At 41.1% G+C, this 27,733-nt stretch overlaps 1 protein-coding gene across 5 annotated transcripts in view; it reads left to right on the top strand.

Moving 5' to 3' along the window:
• The window catches only part of tmem108 (transmembrane protein 108), a 142,648-nt gene extending 121,866 nt beyond the window's left edge, over window positions 1–20,782 (top strand). For all 5 annotated transcript variants that reach the window (XM_034167036.1, XM_034167008.1, XM_034167031.1 and 2 more), the window contains 3 exons: window positions 8,664–10,019; window positions 13,102–13,253; window positions 20,520–20,782. In XM_034167036.1, coding sequence (XP_034022927.1) covers window positions 8,664–10,019; window positions 13,102–13,253; window positions 20,520–20,636 — 1,625 coding nt within the window. In that variant the 3' untranslated portion in view covers window positions 20,637–20,782. The remainder of the gene's footprint in view (window positions 1–8,663; window positions 10,020–13,101; window positions 13,254–20,519) is intronic.
• Window positions 20,783–27,733: the final 6,951 nt, after the last annotated feature.

Here is a 27,733-nt window from a genome sequence, read left to right as displayed (position 1 = left end):
TGGTTTTAAAATAGACATGATCCATATTCTTTTTTCCTCCATTTTACTTTTTAATCCCACATAACAACCATTCACATATTCTTGACATGACTTTTGCCCGCTTGTTTTTGCATATTTTTTGATGGGTGATTCTGCAGTTTCTATTTTTGGCTTCCTTTAGAACCTCCAATTTAAAGTAGGGCTGCCAGCTTTCCCAGTGATGATGCAGCAGAACCAATCTGGCTTTGGCACGTGTTTTATTGTTTGTTTTTTCCACAATGCATCTCATGATCCCTGGGGAAAAGCAGCGCACCTGTTATCCATTGATAATCCTCCCTCTACTCCCATCAGGACCGATCATGCAGCTACATAATCACGTTTAGTCTGCATACCACACACTAGCTGCTCCGCCGTGATTGATTAGGCTGGAGCATTCACCATGCAGTGCGCCTGAAGACTATTTGTCCATTGCAATGGATTCTTACTTTATTGCTGGATCCATTCCATTAATGGCATTTAATGCAAGATTTAATCAGCAGGCCTTGTATATTCCATCATTTTATGGAAACTTTAGATTCAGTGACAGGCTTCAGCAGCCCTGCTGGCCCTCGTCCCCTGACATTGAATCTAATAGTGAATGATTATCAGGACAAAGCTGGTGCTGGATCAGTGCACAAGATCCTGCTCAGCAACATGATTTATTGATGTCTGTGATGTTATCAGTGGAGAGTTGAATGAACAGCACTGGCTTCCAGTGCCTTCAAAAGAGCAGGTATCCTGCATGTGTTATAAGCGTGTTGAGCCTTGCGTCTCTGTTTTACATAATGGAAAGCAGGCTGGTGCCATTTGACGCATAAAATAGAGCATATGTAATCTCACTTTAATGTTACCTGGCTATGTTTGTTAGCTTGCACCATTTTGAGATGAAACACAATGAGCACCGCAGGTATTTGCAAGAGGACCAGACAGAGGTTCAAACTATATGAAGGGCTTACTAGTTTTCTAGCCCTCAGACTTTACCCGACTTTTAGACCTGAGTTTTCAAATTTTCATGCCTTACAAACCATGTATGTCCAAAGTGATGTAATTACCCTCTGTAAAATGTTATGGTGAAGAGGTCTATTTTTTCAGGAACACTTTCTAATTATCAAGCTTTCATATTTGTCAAGTTATCTTCAAACTGCCATTTTTGGCATGTACAATTATACAAGGTCTGTCAATAAAGTATAGGTCCTTTTTATTTTTTTTAAAAACTATATGGATTTCATTCATATGTTTTTACGTCAGACATGCTTGAACCCTCGTGCGCATGCGTGAGTTTTTCCACGCCTGTTGGTGACGTCATTCGCCTGTGAGCACTCCTTGTGGGAGGAGTCGTCCAGCCCCTCGTCGGAATTCCTTTGTCTGAGAAGTTGCTGAGAGACTGGCGCTTTGTTTGATCAAAATTTTTTCTAAACCTGTGAGACACATCGAAGTGGACACGGTTCGAAAAATTAAGCTGGTTTTCGGTGAAAATTTTAACGGCTGATGAGAGATTTTGAGGTGATACTGTCGCTTTAAGGACTTCCCACACAGCGGGACGTCGCCAGCTTAATTAAACCAGCTTAATTTTTCGAACTGTGTCCACTTCGATGTGTCTCACAGGTTTAGAAAAAATTTTGATCAAACAAAGCGCCAGTCTCTCAGCAACTTCTCAGACAAAGGAATTCCGACAAGGGGCTGGACGACTCCTCCCACAAGGAGTGCTCACAGGCGAATGACGTCACCGACAGGCGTGGAAAAACTCACGCATGCGCACGAGGGTTCAAGCATGTCTGACGTAAAAACATATGAATGAAATCCATATAGTTTTTGAAAAAAATAAAAAGGACCTATACTTTATTGACAGCCCTCGTAGTGTGCGTTTTGTATCAAAATGAACAGACTGGCAAAAATTTACTTCATTCTGTCAATAAAGTTACTTTCAACAAAATACATTGTACCTAAAGTAATCAGTTACACAAGACCTTAAATTGTAACTTGAATAAATATTTATTGCTCACAATATCTTATCAACATAATACAAAATTAAACATTGGATAAACATGCCTGTTTCTATGTAAAATCTGCCAGATTAATCTACACATCAAATGTGTATATATATATATTTTAATATTATCCAAAACACACAAATCAAATAAATCAGAAATAAAATCAGATTTTGTATCCTTCCTGTTACAAATAATGAGTAATAACAAGTAAATGTACAGCATACCATACAACACTTTACAGTGTAACATTTAACGCAAAGAACTTAACAACTGACATAGGGTAAGTCCCCCACGTCATCACGCTGGGTGACACACCCCTTCATTCATCCTAGCATTAGCTAACTGTTAGCTAATGTTAACATTATCAATTATAACATTAGCTGTTTTAAGTAGTTATTTGGCTAATGTTAGGTCAGGCAAAAGTTATCTTTAGGTAGCTAACATTAGCTAAATTGTAACTTGAGGCAAAAGTTATAAACTAAACAAAGTAAGCATTCATCTTTAGACACTCGATAGTCTAATTCTAAATCTATGATGGTAAGAAAATAAAGTGTATTAAACAAGCCAGCTAGCTGCTTATATTTGCCTACTACAGTATCGTTTCACTTGTGCCACACACTGGGCTGTAGACTTAAGGTGCGTTCTATTTGTAATCAGAGGTTACAATTTCCGACCGCTTGAGTGGGTTGGTGGTTGCTATACAGGACCGAAGGTGGTTCTGTGGTGTTGTGGATGCGATTAAGCCCAGCGCATGATCCCTGACTTGACATGACTTGTATGAATTTCCCAGTTATGACTTTCAGGAACACCCCCCGAAGTTGGAATTACAACTCGTTTGAACCCCACATATCCCAAGTTCACAACCCAAGATGGCTGCTCCCAGCATCAACAGTAGTGAAAACTAGCTTTTATTTCTTATTTTTTCCATGTAATACCACACTACTGTCTTACGGTTGTCTATGGACACGTTGCTATGATATGTTGACATGTGGGAAAACTGCTTATTGTGTAGTTTATCAACTGGCGCTGCTAATATTGGCTAACCTGGAAGAAGTTGCTAACCACACTGAGTGACTACTCTGTGCTACAAAATGAGCATTAAATTAAAAGACTAGTAACTTCTGCACCATATTGGAGGCATCCAGCTAATTTTCTGATTTGCTGTATTGAGTGGAAGCTGGAGCACATTTGTCTGGAGTGTGACATCATTCCCAGTTGTGATTTATGACTTCCAGTGGAATGCAGTACTAAATGAGTCATTGCAGTTATGACACTCAGGCAGGTAGATAGGCATTAATGAATGTGGATATGGTCCACTTTAGGGGTTCCAGGATTCTTCCAGGCATGAATGTGGAAAATATATTCTTATATTTAGAATTATGGTACAAATATAGAAATATTTTGAAACCCCCACACTGTTGTTTTTATCTCTTAATTTGGGGGGGTCGAACCATGCCCCAGGTGAAATTTGCTTCCACTTCCAGTCTAACACAGGCACATATCTCTCTTACTCCACCTCTTGCTTCTTTTCTCCCATCCATGCTGACCTTGCTGCTCTTTTGTTTTTTCACCACCAATGTCCTCATGTTCTTCCAAACTCAGTGATGAATGCACATAAAGCTCCATTTGTGTCATTTCTGTCATTAATTCACTCTTCACGCCCAGATGCTTCACTGCAGGTCTCTGTGGAGGCAGTCAGGCTCTGATCGTGTTCGCCTTCTGCTCACGCTCTCACTCCATCAGCCAGACGCACAAATATTATGACAAATTATACCTATTTTCTCTGTGCGACATGGTGCACAAGTAAACACTGAGATACACATGAAAAATGCATATGAAATCCATGACTTTTCATATTTATAAAACTGATAAGCATATGCACAGAGATTTGGTAACAACTGTCCACAATGACAGTGAAAAATAGATAAATGGGTAATAGATTGCTGCACCCTTGGTGCAAAAGAGAACGCCTCTGCAGGTCATTTATTCTAACTGCGGTCAGACTATATAATACCTCAAAATATTTTTAGCACCATAACCACCTGCTGATTTTGCACTATTAACTACGTTTTCCTTCACCTTTTGTGCTTTATTACATGCACAACATGAAATTTATCCTGTGCAATAATTTTACCATATCTATACCTATTTATACACATATATATACTCACTTATATTATATTTTTCACATAATCTGTTCATATTCATATTTATGCACCCACCAGCAAACATTGCAATATGCTTTAGTCACCTTTTTTTTTTAATGTAAATATTTTTTCTTTTCTTACTACTGTATGACTCTTGCTGCTGCAACAACTGATTTTTCCCGCTGTCGGATCAATAAAGCTTATCTTATCTTATCTTATTCATTTTCAGCCCATTCTTAAATATAATTCTTATCACCATGTGACTAAATTGCTAAAATAAGAAATGCAAATCATATACAACTGTAAAGTTCCCACGTTAAAAAACAAAAAGTCATTTGCCCATTATTACCCTTTTAAATCTGTAGGTGGCTCCACATAAAGAACTGAGTCTGAAAATTTTAAGTGAAAATTGGGCTTTGTTCATTTTGGCTTACCAGATGCAATGAGGCTCCTTCTGCTTTATTCTATGTCGTTTTGAAGTATATTGTTTCTTTGTACACTTTTAAATACACATTAAAAATTCTCTTATCACTCCATCTTCCTGGTTTTATTATTTCTTGGAAGTGGAAGCTTGTTTCCCATGGTTACTGAAGGGACACCACATTTAAACAATGGCTACAGCATCAGGTGACATGGATGATTTTATTTGTAATAATGCTGCATTAACTGCTCCCTGCTTGTCTCTCCAAACGCTCTATTGGACAGAACTTATAAATATCTTACTATGCACTTTTATATTCTATGTTCCTGGTTTCTTTTGCAATGTCAAATTAGTTTTTCTGCCGAACTCTTGAAATCTGATCTTTAAATCAAGAAAGCCAACAGACAATCTGTGCCCACAGTGTCGTCTCTCATCAACAGGGGGGCCCTTGGAAAGACTTTTGGGGGGGAATATGGGCCCCCTATACTTTGCCTGGGCCTGGGAACACTGGCAGAACCTGTAAACATATAACTGTCTTAAGATAGCTTTCTTTCTATTTTGCAACTCTTTAATGTGTCTTCAGGATATAACAGTTTAACTGGAACACAGTGTGAATATCTCCAACTCACCAATAGAGCCCCTGTTTGAGAGACGCACAGCGTCTGTACCATCAGCTTCTCCGTGTATCTCAGTTTTGCTTTTTAATTTTCTAATCACAAAAATAATTGCAGATTTGCCGTGCTGTGTTTTCCATATGCAAGTACAAATATTTTTTATTGAGCATTAGGATTTTAAATATTTTTGTATGAAAGCAGATTAAAATAAAGTAGATCAACAGCATATCATTGTATAATTGAAAGTAAATAAACAAATACATACAAACCTCCGGGGATGATGATTTAGTTTTAATTAATGTTCTGTTCATCAGAGGTGTCACAGAATTGCCTGGAGGAAGCTAATGTGTCACATTAATGCCATTGAAGTGTCAGTAAGGGATTAAGGAAGGGATATTAATAAACTCTTGTCCATTCTTCCCTCTTTGACTTTCTTGCTGTCTGGGTAACATAATAGGACCAATATTTTCCACACATACCTGCTAGTAGCTTGTCATTAAGATGCCTCCTAATGGGAATGAGTGAAAATGATTCTGTCACACATTCTGAATTAGCTTTAGCTTGATAAGACAGTTATTTCGACACTGACTCATTAACCCATTTACTGTGTTTCTTATAATACCTTAAACAGGAGAATCTAGAAGGACATTTTTAATGTGTATTCCCATATATATATATATATCCCATATGATTATGGGAAATAACAAACAGCTATGGTATTTATGTTACGTTTGTCACCCACCAGCGGCTTAGTGATCTCTGGTCATGTCATCATCAACTAACAAGTTAAATTTTTGCTGGGGTGAAGAGGAACACAATATGGGCAAAAATATACAGCAGAATGGGATATTAAAAGCAGTATTAAAGAATAGATAGAACGTGTGGCTTGGATTATGAGAAAACCAGCCCAGTCTCACGTTTTTTTTAGTGATCCTGTCACTAAATTATTAAAATTTTCAGGACAGGGTTTTTTAACCCACTATTACTAACCCTACTCCTACCCCCAACCCTAACCATAACCCCCCCCCGCTTCACTTTTAATTTCATGCAGCCATCACAGAATGTATTAGAATGAATTTGTGCTGCCGTGATGAAAGTGTGGCACTTTTCGTGACAATATCACGAACCAATAGATTAATGTATATTGAATCACAACAATCCGTGAGACTGGGTTGGAGAAAACATATCATCAGTCCTGCAAATTAGTGATGCTACTCAAAACCCAAGATTAGAAATGTATAAATAGCAGATGAACAATGAGTCTGTTGATGTGATTTCAGCGAGATTAGATTTTATTATTAAAAAATAATCTGTCTTTGAGGATACGAGGTCTGTCCGTAAAGTATCGTACCTTTTTATTTTTTTCAAAAACTATATGGATTTCATTCATATGTTTTTACGTCAGACATGCTTGAACCCTTGTGCGCATGCGCGAGTTTTTCCACGCCTGTCAGTGACGTCATTCGCCTGTGAGCACACCTTGTGGAAGGAGTGGTCCCGCCCCCTCGTCGGATTTTCATTGTCTGGAAATGGCGGAATGAAAAGGACTTTTTTTCCATCAGAATTTTTTCAGAAGCTGTTAGAGACTGGCACCTGGAAACCATTCGAATAATTTATCTGGCTTTCAGTGAAAATTTTACGGGCTTCACAGAGAATAAGGACTCTAACTACAGGTTTAAGGACCCCTTTAAAGGACGGTTGGTGCGCCGCGCTGCGAGCTGCGACAATGCGGCACAAACCACTGGATCATTTCTAAGCTGATGGCTCTGTGGATACGAGACCGTCGTGTGCTCTTTCTCTGGTTATCACAAGACCTGGACATCAGCCATTTTCCAGCAGATTTCACTTTTAACAAGAGATTTCTCCGTTTCGGAGTGTTAGAGGACAAGTTGGGACACGTCTATCTCGGCTTTCAGTGCTTACCAGCCCAGTGAGTATAAAAGAACTTGTGGAGAGCTGGACATGTCCCAACTTGTCCTCTAACACTCCGAGATGGAGGTGTTCCTTTGTCTCGCTTCATCAGCGAATCGGTCGTGACGCGCGAAGCCTCCGCGCGGCTTTCCATGACAAAATCTCTTGTTAAAAGTGAAATCTGCCAGAAAATGGCTGATGTCCAGGTCTTGTGATAACCAGAGAAAGAGCACACGATGGTCTCGTATCCACAGAGCCATCAGCTTAGAAATGATCCAGTGGTTTGTGCCCCATCGTCGCAGCTCGCAGCGCGGCGCATCGACCGTCCTTTAAAGGGGTCCTTAAACCTGTAGTTAAAGTCCTTATTCTCTGTAAAGCCCGTAAAATTTTCACTGAAAGCCAGATAAATTTTTCGAATGGTTTCCAGGTGCCAGTCTCTAACAGCTTCTGAAAAAATTCTGATGGAAAAAAAGTCCTTTTCATTCCGCCATTTCCAGACAATGAAAATCCGACGAGGGGGCGGGACCACTCCTTCCACAAGGCGTGCTCACAGGCGAATGACGTCACCGACAGGCATGGAAAAACTCACGCATGCGCACGAGGGTTCAAGCATGTCTGACGTAAAAACATATGAATGAAATCCATATAGTTTTTGAAAAAAATAAAAAGGTACGATACTTTACGGACAGACCTCGTACTTAATAGACTGCAGTTAAAGTAGCAAAGGTTTTGTTGCGATGCAGAAACAATTTGTAACAAGCACTTATTTACATTTACTCTCCAGTTAACATGGCCAAAAAGGCTTTGAATAATATTTTCCTCAAAATCCTGTCTTCCTTTTATCCCACTTGCCCATTTTGTATGTATGAATAAACACAGTCGAAATTATCAAATGCAAAATGTGTTTAAAAGAACGGTCTATTTAAACCGGTTGAGTGACAAATACAGTAGCTGAGTCGATTAAAGGCTGTGAGGCTTAATGAATACAATAAAAACGGATTCTTCAGAACACCTGAGCTTTCTGTTTCAGACCGAAAAACAAAAACCCAAGAACTCATTCCCATGAATACAAGAACATTTCCAAGTCCCTGAATAGGCATTTGGAGTCATCTCAGTCAGTGGCCACCAACCTTGTTCTTTGAGATCACCTCGCCTGTGTGTTTTCCAACTCTCTGTGCTCCGCCCACTGCTATTTAACTGAGTCAGGTGTGCTCAGCCAATCAAGTGAGAGAAAATACCAGATTTCATTAATTGATGCTGGTTGCAGCAGGTACTGTATACATGGGAAATATGCAGGACAGGTGATCACCAGGAGCAGGTTGGTGAGCCATAATCTAAATAAATTGTCAAGGAATGGAAAGAGTATGGCTTGGTATGGTATATCTAAACAGAGTGTGTATACAACAGCTTTATAGAGTGTGTGTGGAGGGGACCATTGTTAAAGAAGACATAAGTTGAGCTCAAATTTCGTGTCTGCTTATTACGGCATTCTCTGATTCACTACACCGTGGTAGTTCAGTTATGTCCTTTACTGACCAGCTTTCTTCCTCATTCTTTGTAGGTGTTCTAGCCTTCCTAGCACTGCCAGTAGGACTGGTGTCATCAGCACAGGAGCTGTACCTCAACCAGATGTCCCAGGATTCTGTCTCCATGGCAGTCACCCTTAAACCTTCACCGGTGGACTGGCATCAGGAAGGCTTGACTAGTGGGGAATGGTTATCCAAAGGAGGCACCCAACCTACAAACTTCTTCATGAGTACTGCTGCGCTCCATCCTTTGGCCTGGCTTCTTCACCCAATCCAAACTCCCAGACTGACTCACAAAACTGTTTCCAGTTATGACACAAATTATGTCACTCAACAGACTGTAAGCATTGGCAGCACCAAGCCAAGTCATAAGATTCAACCTCAGGAGCCAAGCTCTGAAATTGTGAGCCAGGGCTACTTGCACAAATTGGTCAGGGTAAATGAACTGCATAAGCCAGATACCATAAGCACTGGGCATATTAGCCAGGTAAGCAGCAGTCTTCAATCACCCACCACAGCTCTCCCAAATATAGATTTGGAACCTGCTACCAGAGAGGCCCCAATTCCCCTGGGTTTTGTGTCCAGCTCTGGATCAGATAAAGGAGATACCCTGGAACCTCACCTTGCTGACCCCCTGACTGTTACACACAACATTCAGGCTAAGAAGTTGAGTGTGGAGGTGTTGACCAATGTTAGCCAGGAGTATGCTCCAGTAAGGTCTTCTTCAGGCAAGGCTAACCTAGCACTAGGTCTGACACTCAGGAAGGATGCTCAGGTTGCTCCACATGTGGCTGCTCATCACACCATCACCCTGAGGGAGGTGCACCTACACAATGTGGAGCCTCCTACTGAGGAGCTGGTGATAGATCTGGATGGAAGGTCTGTAAGTCCTTTTGAGAGTCCATCAAAGGCTCCTACTTCCACACCTTCATCAATTGTATCCCTAGTTACAGAGCTCAGCCTCACAATCCAGCCCAATCTTACGACTGTCCCATACAACGACACTGCAACCAGTGATACCACTGCCGAGAAGCATCATGGTCAGGGTCTCACCCTGTCATCACTTCTAGATCATGTTAATGGCACAGAGAGTGCACCTTTAGGAAATTGGACAGGAAATGTGACAACCAATGGGGGTCTGTTCTCTAGAGGCACCTTAGGTGAAGAACAGAACTCCCAGTGGAACACGTCGTATCCTTCAGAGCCCTCCTCCACAGCCAATGGAAACTTCTTGAACAGGCAGGTACCTGCTACCACCCAAGACACCTGGACACATGGAAACAGCTCACATCCCACGGTTGACTCCCCACCATCCCGCCTGACTATCTGCTTGAGCAAAATGGACCTTGTTTGGATTGTGCTGGCCATCACTGTGCCTGTTTCCTCATGCTGTAAGTAATGGAACTGCATCTTCAGACATATTCACCTTGAAATGTGTCACTGTGTTCAGGTTTGGCCATCATAAGCTTAAAATCCACTTTTGTCCATTTTCTGTTTAAGGAAGGTTTTCGTGCAGGTTCAAAGCATTAAATGTTGTAATACTGCTACTCAGTTCAAACTGAGAACTCTTGCTCTAAGAAGCTTCTAGTGTTGTTGTCAAAGGGACATTCTGTAGTTATTGAAAGTTTGAACCAAGTACCATCTTTGATCAAGTCTAAGAATCCAAATTCCATGTTACAACAAACTACCAAAATCAAAACCAATTTTTTTTTTTTTATCTGTAAGACAATATGTTGTACACATCTAAAACTGAGAAGCACAGGAGTGAGATATACAAGTAGTTATGATGTGAAGTAGATGTGACCAAAGTAGCTTCAACATATTAATATTTTTCTTCCTGTTTGTGTTAAATGGTTAGGATTCTATTACTAGAGAGGTTTTTGCATAGGCAAAAGGACACTAGAAAGGATAGTTTAATTGTCAGGTTGTTTGTATGTCAGCATGTGGCAGTTTTAAGTCCTTGGCTCAAAAATACACATTTTCTGTTGACCATGATTCTCCCCTTGACTTTCAAAAATAGCAATAGTTTCTGGCCACAGGTTCAGCTATACTAGATTAACATCATTCAATCGAGAGGAAAAACAATGCGCTCAGCAATACAGTGCATCCAGAAAGTGTTTACACGGCTTCACTTTTTACACATTACATTATGTTACAGCCTTATTCCAAAATGGAATAAATTCAGTTTCTCCCCTCAAATTTCTACTCACACCACCCCATAATGACAATGTGAAAAAGTTTTTTTGGGCAAATTTCTGAAAAAAAGAAAGAAAAGGAAATCACATGTACATAAGTATTCACAGTCTTTGCTCACTACTTTGTTGATGCACCTTTGACAGTAATTACAGCCGCACATCTTCTTGAATATGATGCCACCAGCTTGGTGCACCTATCTTTGGGCAGCTCATTCCTCTTTGCAGCAGTTCTCAAGTTCCATCAGGTTGGATGGGGAGCGCCAGTCATTTTCAGATCTCTCCAGAGATGTTCAATCAAACTCAGGTCTGGGCTGTGGCTGGGCCACTCAAGGACATTCACAGAGTTGTCCTGAAGCCACACCTTTGATACCTTGGCTGTGTGCTTAGGGTTATTGACCTGCTGGAAGATGAACCGTCACCCCAGTCTGAGGTCAAGAGCTCTCTGGAGCAGGTTTTCATCCAGGATGTCTCTGTACATTGCTGCATTCATCTTCCCGTCAATCCTGACTAGTCTCCCAGTTCCTGTTGCTGAAAAACATCCCTACAGTGTGATGCTGCCACCATCATGCTTCACTGTAGGGATGGTGCCTGGTTTCCTCCAAACATGACGCCTGGCATTCACACCAAAGACTTCAATTTTTGTCTCATCAGACCAGAGAATTTTGTTTCTCATGTTCTGAGAATCCTTCAGGTGCCTTTTGGCAAACTGCAGGTGGGCTGCCATGTGCCTTTTGCTAAGGAGTGGCTTCTGTCTGGCCACTCTACCATACAGTCTTGATTGGTGGATTGCTGCAGAGATGGTTGTCCTTCCTGAACGTTCTCCTCCCTCCACAGAGGAATATTTGAGCTCTGACAGAGTGACCATGAGGTTCTTGGTCACCTCCCTGACTAAGGCCCTTCTCCCCCGATCGCTCAGATTAGATGGGCGGCCAGCTCTAGGAAGAGTCCTGGTGGACCTAAACTGATGATGGAGACCACTGTGCTCATTGGGACCTTCAAAGCAGCAGAAATTTTTCAGAACCCTTCCCCAGATTTGTGCCTTGAGACAATCCTGTCTCAGAGGTCTACAGACAACACCTTTGACTTCATGCTTGGTTTGCCTTCTGACATGCACTGTCAACTGTGAGACCTTATATGTAGACAGGTGTGTGCCTTTCCAAATCATGTCTGATGTTTCTCACTGACTTTACGAACATCGTGTATTGATTGAGGTACCTAGTTTTGGATAAACTAGCGTGAGTAAACTACAACTGGAATGGTTAAACCTAAAAAATACAATCCTCCCTTTGCTTCAGCCGTCCCTTCAAGCCCACATTTCCAAAACATCTTGGCTAGTGAAGGGCACTAAATAGGAGAGATAAATGAGGGAAAAACAACAGTTAATCACAAATATACTGTCAGTTTCATGGTGTTTCACAGTAGTTATATTCTAAATTACAAATAAACACATCCACACTGCTGCACAAATTTGTGGAAAGTATAGTAGAGAAGCTTGAATAAGACGTTTCTCTTCAAATCGCAGAAGCTTTTCTCAGCTAAAATTCTTGCTCTGGTAGTCTGACTTCTATTTTGACCCACTTGACCCTTGTAGAGAAGGCACCTTACAGGGGTCAAGACAGAAGTCAGACGACCAGAGCAAGACGTTTAGCTGAAGCTTCTGCGATTTGAAGCGAAACGTCTTCGCGTCAAGCAACCCAGTCCAGTCAAAGATTCAAGCTTCTCTACTATGGAAACCACCTAGACAACTGAGAGCCTTCACAGAAACACATGGAAAGCGTTTTTTTTTTTTTTTTTTTAAATCTGTGTAGTTGAAGCAGAAAATGTTCTTCTCCTTGATCTGGGGTGTATAGCTCAGCCCCTCTGTCAGATACAGCTGAAATGTTGTACCTCGCCTTGTGGATGACGACTCTCACATGCATCGATTGAGTGTAAGAATATGTTTGGGTTTTTTGGAAGGTGCGACTGTGCAGGTGTGCTGAATTTTTATAACATTGCAAAATTAGAGCATCTTTTCAAAATGAAATGCATCAAAACAATTTATTGCTATTACATTATTTTCCATAATCACTGGGACCCAAAATTGTAATTCAAGTTACTCAGCTTTGTTACTAACAATATTTTAATATAACAAGTGTTGTAAAAACATGAAATTGTCCTTTAAACTCGAGACGAACACAAGTGCTTCTACCTGAGCAGTCTGGACGCTCTCGCAGACTATTTGAAGCCGCAGTTCTTCCAAACATGACACTAATGCCTCACTGCCCTCTGCCTGCTCTAGCTGTGCTGTTGACGGTCTGCTGTTTGAGGAGGAAGAAGAAGTCAGCAGGTCAAGAAAACAACCTGAGCTACTGGAACAACGCCATCACCATGGATTATTTCAGCAGGCACGCCGTGGAGCTGCCCCGAGAGATCCACACACTGGAGAGTGAGGTACGAGCTGCTAGAATACAATGACACCAGAGAGAAGGAACACGTTCATCTTTATGTTTCTAAACAGCACATTTTCAGTGTCAGTCAGCAGAACAGTTTTTATGGGTATTGAACCACAAGATCCACATCCGATGTGTCCTATCAGCAGGCGTCAGGCCTGACCATGGCACAGCACTGGAATTATTTTTGGAACAAGCAAAAGTGTGATTTTTCCTGCAAAGAATCAATGTGATTACAATTAGATGATCATGTACTTTAATCCATGTGTTTGCCGGTTTAATTGTTAAATTGTTTGAAGGATTATTGTAAAATAAAGTAATTTTTGTGAAATTTAGTGGAAAATGTTGTGCTTTGCCTGAATAGCACCATAGCACTCCCTCACCCCCACCCCACAAAGGGTGACAAATGAAGGCAAGAAAATTTAAAAGATTTCTTTTAACATCACAAAATTTAAGGTTTTGGGCCTTGATCACTGTATGCACTATGAGTGCCCATCTAGTTTGCTCAGTAGATTTTTAGTTTCATTATGAGCAGTCACTTGAGTTTAAGTTGCAGGGCCCTATTTTGATTACATTTCGCGTGGCCCAAGCATTGGATTGCACCTTTAATTTTTTTTTAGGACTGAGCTTGATTCTTTTGATGTTATTTTTGCATTGATCGTTAAACACTGATCCTAATTCCTTTAATCCTAATTCAACAATAATGATGAAATATCTGAATCTGCCCACACATCCTAATTCCTTTGATCCTGATAAGAGTCAAAGCAAGACAGTCAGACACACAAAGAAAAAAATGTCCTTGATGAGGTTCTGCTATCATAGAACAGTATGAAAGCTTAGTGATCAGGATCAAAGATGAGGATCGGAGATCAGCAATATGGATCTAAGATTAAGATGAACGATGACTAATTACAGTCAAAGATCAGCACTCAAGATCAAAGCTCAGGATCTATAAGATCACAAAGAAAGGGCATTGATCGTGATTAGTGGACTGTAATCAGGACCAAAGCTCAGATTCAAAGAGCAGGATGAAAGGTGAGGGATCAGGATCAAAGGTCAGAATCAAAGGTCTGTCATGAGACTCAAACACACTGAACACACATGCTCAGCGTGATGCCTATCGGCAGTTAACTGAGGATAGCTGTAGATGTAGATGTAGAAAGGTCAGTTATCAGATCAAAGATTATTGGTTAAAGAAGAGTGCTCAGGAAGAAAGACTAGGACCAAGATCAAAGGTCACTCATCAGAACCAAAGGTGAATGACTGGATTAAAGGTCAGCAGTCAGGATCTAAAAATGTTAGAGAAAACATCAAAGTAATTAATCTCTCACAACAAAAAAGAGATAAAAGAAAAATGTCTTGAAATATAAACAAAGGAATTTTGGACCTTGCCAGTTGTTTGCACTGAGTGCCATTATTTTATATTTTATGATGACTGTCTACGTTGGGTTATTTCCCTCTCTTTGGCAAAAATCACTGCTCCTTGCACATCAGTGTATTTAAGAACAGATAACCAGAGAGCTGTTTGGCCTTGGTGATGACATTTGCTCCCTGAATGCCCGCCAGTAAACAAATGAATCCACATCAAGATCATCACCACATTGTAACTCCTCCTGTAACAAAGGTCAAGAGTAGAAATTAATCCACTGAATCTGAATAGCTGTCCAGATCTGAGATAAACTGTATTTGTAGGGAGTGAACAGTTTGACACAATTTACCCTCCAGCTTTTATAAAGATAAATGCATTATGTTCGAGACTCTGACAAAAATCATCAAATGGAGTGTGTATCACAATGTTAAAGCAAGGAATGAGTACTCTTTGAGCAAAAACGACAGCGTATTTGTCTCCAATATTTGTAGCAAATGTTAAAATTGGTTTGTTTATTGTGATCCTACTAAGAGACACACATTGAAAAACCAAAAGTGGCTTTTTCGGCACCGATTGACTTTCAGAGACGAACTCTTACACTCACGTCAGTCACATATCAGATCTGTTTCTGTGTGCAGTTTGTTTAATTTGACTTCAGTTTAAAGATTAGGCTGTACTTTTCCATGCTTCCAAGAAATTTAGTTACATTTACAGCCGTTCACCATGTTGGACTCACAGATACCAATTCAATTCAAATTATTTTATTTGTGTAGCATCAAATCACTGCAAAGCTGCCTTAAGAGCTGGCACATGAGTAAGGTCTAACCTTACCCTGGTCGATCCTCATCCCCAAAAGTAGCACTTGATCTATTATAGCCAAGTGAAATGTAGGCATCTCCTTTACCTGAGTTGTTGGAATCTTCAGCAATGAAGCACCTGCAGGCTGGCTGATGTTCAGAGAAGTGTACCATAAGACCATAGCTTAAAAGACGTCTGAGAAAACCAAATTAATTCACAAAATCACTGTATATGATTGTATCGTAGATAAGTGGACGAAGGTCCAAATCTTCAGAGTATTGACACTTCCAGTCTTACTCTGCTGTGGCTCGACCCGAACAAACCACTCAGGTAAAATGCCGACTTGATGTATGTGGGTCCTAGGTCTCTCATGGAATTTTTGACTATAAATCACTTCGTGTCAGAGGAGCAGACCGAGATGAGGTTTATTACATGCATCATGAGGGAGTGCCAACCGCAACACTGCAGCAGCTTTCCCAACTGTGATACACCTGCAGTTGTCTAATGGCTGAGGTCTCCGATGACTAAAGCGGTCCAATCTGACTGATAGCTTTTAGCTCATCAGATTAATGCATTTCTATGTATTGCCAGTTTTTGTTCTTTTTGCATTGGAAACATGGCTTAAATACTTATGTGTCAGTGTGACTTTGTTGGAAAATGCTGGTATAATCCCCCTATTCTCACAGTAACTGTTGTAAAAAAAAAAAAAAAAAAAAAAACGATTCTGTATTTTACATTCACACCTCCATCTGCAGGCGCTGCCTTATTGCTGCTGACTCACCACCAGCAGCCATTTCTCCACCCCCTTCCTCGCTCCCTCCAGATCCCCATGTTGCCTTGGTTCTTCTGAGTCATCTCTCATTTGTCTCCACTGTTGAAGCCCTTTCAACATCCTTCTGCCTTTTTTTCTTTTGACACAAGAATTGCTCTTGTTTTGTCAGATATCTTTGTACAGCTTCCCTTGAAAAGCAAAAACCTATATTTTTCTTTGTTCTGCAGCAAGCACGATTCTGGTCACTGCCGATAAGATGTCCTGGCTCTTACAGAGCATTTGGAAAGTATTTACAGTGCTTCACTGTTTCCACATTTTGTTATACTACAGCCTTATTCCACAATGGTGTAAAAAAATCCCCCCTCAAAATTCTACTCACAACACCCCATAATGACAACATGAAAAAAAATTATTGAAATTTTTCCAAGTTGTTTTTTTTATTTGAGGAAATTTATTAAAAATAAAAAAAACTAAGAAATCACGTGTACATAAGTATTCACACCCTTTGCTCAATACTTTGTTGATGCACCTTTGGCAGCAATTACAGCCTCAATTCTTCTTGAATATGATGCCACAAGTTTGATGCACCTATCCTTGGGTAGTGTTGTCCATTCCTCTTTGCAGAACCTCTCAAGCTCCATCAGGTTGGATGGGGTGCGTTGGTGCACAGCCATTTTCAGATCTCTCCAGAGATGTTCAATCAGATCTAGGTCTGGGCTCTGGCTGAGATACTCAAGGACATTCACAGAGTTGTCCTGAAGCCACTCCTTTGATATCTTGGCTGTGTGCTTACGGTCATTGTCCTTCTGAAAGATGAACCATCGCCCCACTCTGAGGTCAAGAGCGCTCTGGAGCAGGTTTTCATCCAGGATGTCTCTGTACATCGCTTCATTCAGCTTTCCCTCAATCCTGACTAGTCTCCCAGTTCTTGCCGCTGAAAAACATCGCCACAGCATAATGCTGCTGCCACCATGCTTCACTGTAGGGATGGTGCCTGGTTTCCTCCAAACATGACGCCTGACATTTACACTAAAGAATTCAATCTCTGTCTCCTCAAACCAAAAAATTTTGTTTCTCATGGTCTGAGAGTCCTTCAAGTGCCTTTTGGCAAACTCCAGGTGGGCTGCCATGTGCCTTTTACTAAGGAGTGGCGTCCATCTGGGCACTCTACCATACAGGCCTGATTGGTGGATTGATGCAGAGAAGGTTGTCCTTCCTGAAGGTTCTCCTCCCTCCACAGAGGAATGCTGGAGCTCTGACAGAGTGACCATTGGGTTCTTGGTCACCTCCCTAACTAAGGCCCTTCCAAACTGATCGACCAGTTTAGACATTCAGCCAGCTCTAGGAAGAGTCCTGGTGGATTTGAACTTCTTCCATTTACAGATGATGGAGGCCACTGTGCTTATTAGGACCTTCAAAGCAGCAGAAATGTTTCTGTACCCTTCCCCAGATTTGTGCCTCAAGTCAATCCTGTCTCAGAGGTCTACAGACAATTTCTTTGACTTCATGTTTGGTTTGTTCTCTGACATGCATTGTCAATTGTTGAACCTTGGAGACACATGTGTGTCTTTCCAAATCATGTCCAATCAACTGATTTTACCCCAGGTTGACTCCAATTAAGCTGTAGAAAGATCTCAAGGATGATCAGTGGAAATTTTGAGTTTCATGCCAAAGGCTGTGAATACTTATGTATGTATACATGATTTCTTAGTTTTTTTTTAAATCTATTTTTAATAAATTTGCAAAAATCTCAAATCTTTTTCACATTGTCATTATGGGGTATTGTGTGTAGAATCTTGAGAGGAAAATGAATTTCATTCATTTTTGAATAAGACTAACATTAAAAAACATGGAAAAAGTGAAGTACTAGTGATACTGTCTGGATGCACTGTAGATTAGACAGTCACCTCCATCGGGGAGCTGTGAAGGTTGACTTATCAATTCATTGCCAAACAGACAGATGGACTGCATTTATGAAGGGCTTTTCCATCTGCATCAGATGCTCAAAGCGCTTTACAATAATGCCTCACATTAACCCCAGTGTGAGGGTGCTGCCATACAAGGTACTCACTACGCACCGGGAGCAACTTGTTATGTGTCGGACGCAGCTCGGAGAACCGACCAGCGTTTGAAGGACCCAGTATGAAATAAGCAGAGCACGGTTCAAAGGATAACTGAATTTAATACATAACAGTGATAATATAATAACAAAAAGGTGCGGTCTGGCGTGGTGCGCTCCCAGCAGCGCTAACGGTCCGGAGCCAGAAGCTGTTTCGGACCCAAGGACCCCGCCGACACCCCCCAGGTGGCCGCAACAACCGAGTCTGTGAAAGAAGGAACCATTATGTGAGTCCACACTCTACACACAGAACACTTAAAGGTGTACAAACAGCAAACACTTCCTGGCTTGATTACTGATCAGCTTCCCAACCTGCAGGCATGGAACATCCCGTTCACAAAACTCCACTGCAGTGGAAGCTGATACATGACTAACAAACAGCTCAATACAATAAGGTGTGAGGGACACCACATTTACTGACTGTATAACTGTTAGTCACAAAATCTAACGTACCTCAGGAAGTGTGCTGACGAGCGTGAGACCTCACCCCCTCCTCTTTCACAGACTGTGCATCAAACCTGGACGTTCTCAGCATCCGCTGCTGATGAGATGGCTCCCGAGACGACGATCTCACCCGTCTGGTCACAAGGTCGAGTCTCTGGCAAATACACACTGTGCACTCCAGTCTTAAATGCCAACATGTTCCAATCCATCCAGATGCACCACAGCTGTGAGTCCTGACGAGTCGCAGGTGATCAGGGTGAGGTCCTGACAGCCTCAGCAACACAGCCACTCAGTCCCAAACGCACGCCACCTGGGAGGAAAACCAAAAAACAGAAACAAACCGGCAGCCAGGCCCCCCCAGCCATATAACACAACTAGGGGATTGAGGACCTTGCCCAAGGGCCCTTAGTGATTTTCCAGTCAGGCTGGGATTAGAACTGGATTTGATGGAACAGATGGAACAGAGAAGGATTTTGTCACAAGAAAATATAAAATCTAGGCTCAACTCTTCGATGTAGTCAAAATTTCATGTCTTCTTTTTAAGAAACTCCATTTTTATGACACCCCACTATTCATTCATTTACAATTATTTGTACTATTTATAATATATTTGCTATTATTATGTGCTGTGACACTACGCGCCCTCTGATTGGCTGATTTCCAGTTTGATATTTTCCCATATCAGAGCAGTTACCATCACAGTCCGTCTGGAATGCGTATCACTTTTGTTACAAACAAGAAAGCTAAAAACACGATTACAAAAACCAAGTCAGGCATGAACATACTCCATAAATAGCAAAACAGCATCGGAAAAACACACAGATTGAAAGCTTACCAGCTAACGACTGGATCATCTGTTGGCAAGTTCTTCATAGAGGTGAAGAAAGTGAACACAATCCACCTAACCTGCATGTCTTTGGATGTGGGAGGAAGCCGGAGCATCCGGAGGGAAACCACGCAAACATGGGGAGAACATGCAAACTCCACACAGAAAGGCCCCAGGTGGGAAGTGAACCATGAAGCCACTGTGCTGCCCGCCACCCCACCATGAAGCTCTGTAACTGCTGATGCAATGGGCGAAAGCTGCACGTTGTACAGTCTCTCCAATCACAACCACAGAAACATGTAACTCTTTCAGAGTTGTCATGGTTGTCATCAGTGTGTTCGGTTTTTGAGAACTTCCTGCTTTCTACAGATTTACAGTACCATACTGTTGCAAGGTTATTGTTATTATTATCCAGGTATCCATTTTGCAGATTTAAATACACTATACACAGATCTAATGAATGTGTATGTGCACAGTTCTTATATGTGGATCCAATAATATGCAAGGCCAAGGCACCTTTACCTATTTCACCATTTTTCCTACATATTGGATCAGATGGTCTAGTGGTTAAGGTGTTGGGCTTGAGACCAGAAGATCCTCGGTTCAAATCCCCGCCTGACTGGAAAATCGCTAAGGGTCCTTGGGCAAGGTCTTTAATCCGCTATTGCTCGCGGTGTGTAGTGAGCGCCTTGTATAGCAGCACCCTGACATCGGGGTGAATGTGAGGCATAATTGTAAAGCTCTTTGAACGTCTAATGCGCTATATAAAAGCGCTATATAAATGCAGTCCATCGCAGCTAAGTAACCACATACTGTCCAATGTTCACAATGAGAAACGGTTTAAAAAAGACAACCAGAAGGTTAAGCTTATTGATGCATTAAGTACATCAGCTGTTAAACTGAGACGCATTTCAACTAAAATAGTTCTTGTTTTTGCAGGAGCATGACACCGCTCTGCCCCCTAATGGTGACTACAGCGGCAGCAGCGTGGTCCTGGTGAACCCTTTCTGCCAGGAGACCCTCTTCATCAACAGAGACAAAGCTTCTGCCATCTAGAGACAAAATAAACGTCTACTCTTTCACTGCTGTTCTTCTCTATTTTATATATGTGGTAAATATTCAGAGACTCGACTTTATACTGTACATTATGAACACAGAAAACAAGCAGAAAAGAGCGATGTAAACAGAAACTATTTACTACCATGAGGCACCTGCATATTTTTCTGATGTACATTTTCTACAGAGGCTTAATTGTGATAAAGGTTTCTAATGTCTTTATAATATACAGAATATATGTTGGTTTTGTTTTCGGCTTGACGTTGAGTGCACTGTGGATGTTGCCAAGTGAAATCTGCTTCAGAGACAAATGTGATGAAAAGCTGATCTTTGACATTATTTTTTCTTTAAAATTAATCCCAAAATACTACTAGCCTGTGGAACTTGAATATACAGCACAGATGCACCCAAGGGGTGACGCAGAGGTTCATGGCAACATGATAGTAACAGTTTAAGGTGATGGTTGGTGTATTGAGGTATTTAGCAGAAGAGTTTTAAAGAACGGTGCATCTGTCAGTCAAATAAAATTCTTTTCCCCTTAAATGTCACCAGCTTCTCTTAGGAGTTATCACATAGATGTCTTAATTCCTTGCATTGAGTTGTTGTGTTGTGTTGTGTGAATGGTCCAATTCAGTCCAGGGGTTTTAGCATAAAAAAAATGGAAATTTTGTGGAACAAGATGAAATTTTAAGGATAGGTCCAGAAAATGTGTAGAAGTCCTTCAAAATCCCTGTGGCTTTTTTTTTTTAATCCAACGTGGCATCTAAAATGGCCACATTTCACTTATTTATTTATTTTTTACATATTTTTGCTTCTTTATATGAAAAAAAATCTTGTAAAAACCTGATTTGTGTGTCTAAATGTACAACCCCTGGCAAAAACTATGGAATCACCGGCCTTGGATGATGTTCATTCAGTTGTTTAATTTTGTAGAAAAAAAGCAGATCACAGACATGACACAAAACTAAAGTCATTTCAAATGGCAACTTTCTGGCTTTAAGAAACACTATAAGAAATCAAGAAAAACAGATTGTGGCAGTCAGTAACGGTTACTTTTTTAGACCAAGCAGAGGAAAAAAATATGGAATCACTCAATTCTGAGGAATAAATCATGGAATCACCCTGTAAATTTTCATCCCCCAAACTAACACCTGCATCAAATCAGATCTGCTCATTGACACTGACCCTATGTGTCTTTTTGCAAGGAATGTTTTCACAGTTTTTGCTCTATGGCAAGATGCATTATTATCTTGAAAAATGATTTCATCATCCCAAAACATCCTTTCAATTGTCCAAAATATCAACGTAAACTTGTGCATTTATTGATGATGTAATGACAGCCATCTCCCCAGTGCCTTTACCTGACATGCAGCCCCATATCATCAATGACTGTGGAAATTTACATGTTCTCTTCAGGCAGTCATCTTTACAAATCTCATTGGAACGGCACCAAACAAAAGTTCCAGCATCATCACCTTGCCCAATGCAGATTTGAGATTCATCACTGAATATGACTTTCATCCAGTCATCCACAGTCCACGATTGCTTTTCCTTAGCCCATTGTAACCTTGTTTTTTTTCTGTTTAGGTGTTAATGATGGCTTTTGTTTAGCTTTTCTGTATGTAAATCCCATTTCCTTTAGGCGGTTTCTTACAGTTCGGTCACAGACGTTGACTCCAGTTTCCTCCCATTCGTTCCTCATTTGTTTTGTTGTGCATTTTTCGATTTTTGAGACATATTGCTTTAAGTTTTCTGTCTTGACGCTTTGATGTCTTCCTTGGTCTACCAGTATGTTTGCCTTTAACAACCTTCCCATGTTGTTTGTATTTGGTCCAGAGTGTAGACACAGCTGACTGTGAACAACCAACATCTTTTGCAACATTGCGTGATGATTTACCCTCTTTTAAGAGTTTGATAATCCTCTCCTTTGTTTCAATTGACATCTCTCGTGTTGGAGCCATGATTCATCTCAGTCCACTTGGTGCAATAGCTCTCCAAGGTGTGTTCACTCCTTTTTAGATGCAGACTAACGAGCAGATCTGATATGATGCAGGTGTTAGTTTTGGGGATGAAAATTTACAGGGTGATTCCATAATTTTTTCCTCAGAATTGAGTGATTCCATATTTTTTTCCTCTGCTTGGTCTAAAAAAGTAACCGTTACTGACTGCCACAATCTTTTTTTCTTGATTTCTTATAGTGTTTCTTAAAGCCAGAAAGTTGCCATTTGAAATGACTTTAGTTTTGTGTCATGTCTGTGATCTGCTTTTTTTCTACAAAATTAAACAACTGAATGAACATCCTCCGAGGCCGGTGATTCCATAATTTTTGCCAGGGGTTGTATATATTAAGGCATAACAAACTCTTTATAGTGGTTATGGTTTTGAGCATTAAATGACAAGTTCCATAAAGGAAGAGACTCCTCAACATTTTATCTAAAATAGAATTCAGGTTGTAATATTTATTTTCTGCATCAAAATGTAAGTTGCAAAGTAAGTGCAAGTGCAAGGTAATAGTCCCAGTACACACAATGACAACAAGCAAACTAAAAAAAAAAATAAAAATCTTATAAAAATGACTCTTAAAGGAGTAATTTTGAGAATGCATATGCCAAGTGATGTACATCAAACATGTTTGACCTAGAAATTAAGTCTTTCTGTAAATCATGAAAATACACCCCTGTATCATTTCATTTTGGAGGGCAAAACAAGTCGTAGAGCCATTAAACATTGGAGCAATTCTGGTTGAATTCTCCCTTGCATACAATTTAAATATATATATATTTCTTCAATCAGTCAGAGTTCATATTTTTGACACAAAAAACACAAATTTCACACCAGTGTAGGTAGAATTGAAGACAATATCTGAGGTGGTTTATGGAAGGATTTTTGGGACTTTCTTTATCCTATACATAAGCAAACACTTTGGCCTGTGATAAAGATTATGCAAAAGGCATCATAAGTGTGAAGATTCACAGCGCAGTCCATGGCATCTAGATTAAAAAAAAAAAAGTTAAATTCTCAGTATTATCTGAGGAATTCACATCTAAAACCTCCTGATAGTCATGATGAGTTTCTCATGCCCTAAAAATATATTTTGGCACTTAAGTCCTAACCTTTCCAGAACCAAAGATATTTTAAAAAAAACCAAAACAGAGGCCATTTTGGACGCCATTTTGAAAAAGCCATCAGGGATTTTCGGGGACTTTTAGTACAGTAGTGTTCAGAATAATAGTAGTGCTATGTGACTAAAAAGATTAATCCAGGTTTTGAGTATATTTCTTATTGTTACATGGGAAACAAGGTACTAGTAGATTCAGTAGATTCTCACAAATCCAACAAGACCAAGCATTCATGATATGCACACTCTTAAGGCTATGAAATTGGGCTATTAGTAAAAAAAAGTAGAAAAGGGGGTGTTCACAATAATAGTAGCATCTGCTGTTGACGCTACAAACTCAAAACTATTATGTTCAAACTGCTTTTTTTAGCAATCCTGTGAATCACTAAACTAGTATTTAGTTGTATAACCACAGTTTTTCATGATTTCTTCACATCTGCGAGGCATTCATTTTGCTGGTTTGGAACCAAGATTTTGCCCATTTACTAGTGTGCTTGGGGTCATTGTCTTGTTGAAACACCCATTTCAAGGGCATGTCCTCTTCAGCAACATGACCTCTTCAAGTATTTTGACATATCCAAACTGATCCATGATACCTGGTATGCGATATATAGGCCCAACACCATAGTAGGAGAAACATGCCCATATCATGATGCTTGCACCACCATGGTTCACTGTCTTCACTGTGAACTGTGGCTTGAATTCAGAGTTTGGGGGTCGTCTCACAAACTGTCTGCGGCTCTTGGACCCAAAAAAGAACAATTTTACTCTCATCAGTCCACAAAATATTCCTCCATTTCTCTTTAGGCCAGTTGATGTGTTCTTTGGCAAATTGTAACCTCTTCTGCACGTCTTTTATTTAACAGAGGGACTTTGCGGGGGATTCTTGCAAATAAATTAGCTTCACACAGGCGTCTTCTAACTGTCACAGCACTTACAGGTAACTCCAGACTGTCTCTGATCATCCTGGAGCTGATCAGTGTGTGAGCCTTTGCCATTCTGGTTATTCTTCTATCCATTTTGATGGTTTTCTGTTTTCTTCCACGCGTCTCTGGTTTTTTTGTGTGTCCATTTTAAAGCATTGGAGATCACTGTAGATGAACAGCCTATAATTTTTTGCACCTGCGTATACGTTTTCCCCTCTCCAATCAACTTTTTATTCAAACTACACTGTTCTTCTGAACAATGTCTTGAATGTCCCATTTTCCTCAGGCTTTCAAAGAGAACAGCATGTTCAACAGATGCTGGCTTCATCCTTAAATAGGGGACACCTGATTCACACCTGCTTGTTCCACAAAATTGACGAACTCACTGACTGAATGCCACACTACTATTATTGTGAACACCCCCTTATCTACTTTTTTTTTTTACTAATAGCCCAATTTCATAGCCTTAAGAGTGTGCATATCATGAATGCTTGGTCTTGTTGGATTTGTGAGGATCTACTAAATCTACTGGTACCTTGTTTCCCATGTAACAATAAGAAATATACTCAAAACCTGGATTAATCTTTTTAGTCACGTAGCACTACTATTATTCTGAACACTACTGTATGTGATTCTACACATTTTTTTCCAGACCTATCCTGAAAATGTTAGCAAAAATCCATTATTTGGCTATTTTTGCGGTAATGCTTTTGCACTATTTGTGATACAAACGAACAAGGCGTGACTGTGCGACATGTCCATCTGCATGGGCGGAAGGGTTTCATGTTAAAATGTGCCACTCTCCAGGAATGAAATTATCACCATGATAGTCAAACAAGACTTCCAGCTCAGTTCCGCCTGATCCTTTTTGTCTTTTTGTTTGTGCACGTGCCTCTATAGGCGTCTGTCTGTCTGTTGGTGTCTGTCATTATTGTGGATTTGCCTTCTCAGCACTATTACTGTTAACATTCCCCATAAATAATATTTGTCCATCAATGTGCTCGCTAAAGTTCAGATCATGTACGATTGTGAATCAGTTGTTTGACCACATCAGAGGCTGTCAAAATTCAAAACCGGTTAGCCCTCACGGTCTGATTTACTTTGCATAGAGCTGCAGCTTTAATCAAATAATCTGCACTGCTTACCTCCGCTGTTGCTTAAAGAAACACTTCTATATAGTGAAATGATGTCCATAAATCACTTTGACAAAAGATGACCTCTTTGCATGCTCAAAAGTGGATATTTCGCAGAAGGTGCAATGGCACAGAGGAGCAATTTTTTGTACTGTAGTTATACACTGTACTTTATACTGCTGAGCAATAAAACAACAAAAACACTGTGTGTCTTTGGCCTGTCACACAAGTTATTTTTCTTTTCCTACTAACAGATTTGTTATGTGTCGGACGCAGCCCGGAGAACCGACCAGCGTTTGAAGGACCCAGTATAAAATAAGCAGAGCACGGTACAAAGGATAACAGAGTTTAATAAACATAACAGTGATGTGAAAAATATAAAAGTGCGCAGTCTGGCGTGGTGGATTGCGGTGCGCTCCCAGCAGCGCTAACGGTCCGGAGCCAGAACCGGTTCGGACCCAAGGACCCTGCCGACACCCCCCAGGTGGCCGGGACAAACCGAGTCTGTGAAAGAAGAAATTATGTGAGTCCACACTCAACACACAGAGAGACCACTCAAAGGTGTACAAACAGCAAGCACTTCCTGGCTTAATTGCAAATCAGCTTCCCACCCTGCAGGCATGGAACACCCTGTTCACAAAACTCCACTGCAGTGGAAGCTGATTTAAACGACCAACATACAGCTCAATATAATAAGGTGTGAGGGACACCACATTTACTGACTGTATAAATGTTAGTCACAAAATCTAACGTACCTCAGGAAGTGTGCTGACGAGCGTGAGACCTCACCCCCTCCTCTTTCACAGACCATGCATCAAACCTGGACGTTCTCTGCATCCACTGATGATGAGATGGCTCTTGAGACGACGATCTCACCCGTCTGGTCACAAGGTCGAGTCTCTGGCAAATACACACTGTGTACTCCAGTCTTAAATGCCACCATGTTCCAATCCATGTAGATGCACCACAGCTGTGAATCCTGACGAGCCGCAGGTGATCAGCCTCAGGTGATCAGGGTGAGGTCCTGATAAACTCAGCTACACAGCCACTCAGTCCCAAATGCAAGCCACCTGGAAGGAAAAACAAAAGACAGAAACAAAAAGGCAGCCAGGCCCCCCCAGCCATACAACAGTACCCCACCCTCACGGGAAGCCTCCCGGCGACCACACAAACCTGGCCCAGGAGAAACACCCCCCTCCAGGGACCATGGCTGGAAACCGTATCCGCATTCATCTTCCAACAGAATCTTCATCTAACAGAACGGTTGATGTCTTCTCCTCTGGCTGCATCTTTGCCCTTGTTTCTATCAGTCAATTAGCACAGGTGTGGCCAGGAGTTCTTGAACCTGTGCGGTCAGCCTTTGTCCAACCATGTTCACAGTCTGATTAGTCATAAAACAAAAAAGACAAACAACAACCAGAACACCCCCCCCCTCCCCAGGGGACCGTCCCATCAAACCCCGGGAAGAGGAGAAAAGAAAAACACAACCCAAACGTAAGCTTACAAATAAAAACACTAACACCCCCCCCCCCCCCCAACGACATGTAGGGACCAACACCCCCCAGAGGACATCCCGCCAGCTCCAGGAGTAATAACCACAGCCAAGGTCCCTCTGGGATCCAATGTCACCCACGGGGACTCCCAGCGCCTCCCAGAGGACCATTCCATCAACCCCAGGAGACGCCTCCCCTCATGACCAACGGACCCAGCCCCGGCCGTCTATGGCTAGATGGACCCACAGCCCTTACCCCCCCAGAGGACACCACAGTCAAACCCTGAGGGCGGAAAACAAAATGAGAAAAAAAAAACATACAAACAAAACAACCCCACCCCCTTGGCGCAGTGGAAACTGGAAGCACGTCCAGTGTCACCAACCGTGACTATACCCCAGAAGCCAACCGGGAGGAGTGGAACAGCGGT

This window comes from Thalassophryne amazonica, chromosome 1 (genome assembly GCF_902500255.1).
Source record: "Thalassophryne amazonica chromosome 1, fThaAma1.1, whole genome shotgun sequence".
In the NCBI taxonomy this organism is placed as follows: Eukaryota; Metazoa; Chordata; class Actinopteri; order Batrachoidiformes; family Batrachoididae; genus Thalassophryne; species Thalassophryne amazonica.
Note: the sequence above shows the minus strand (reverse complement) of the source record. Positions and strands in the feature narration are given on the sequence as shown.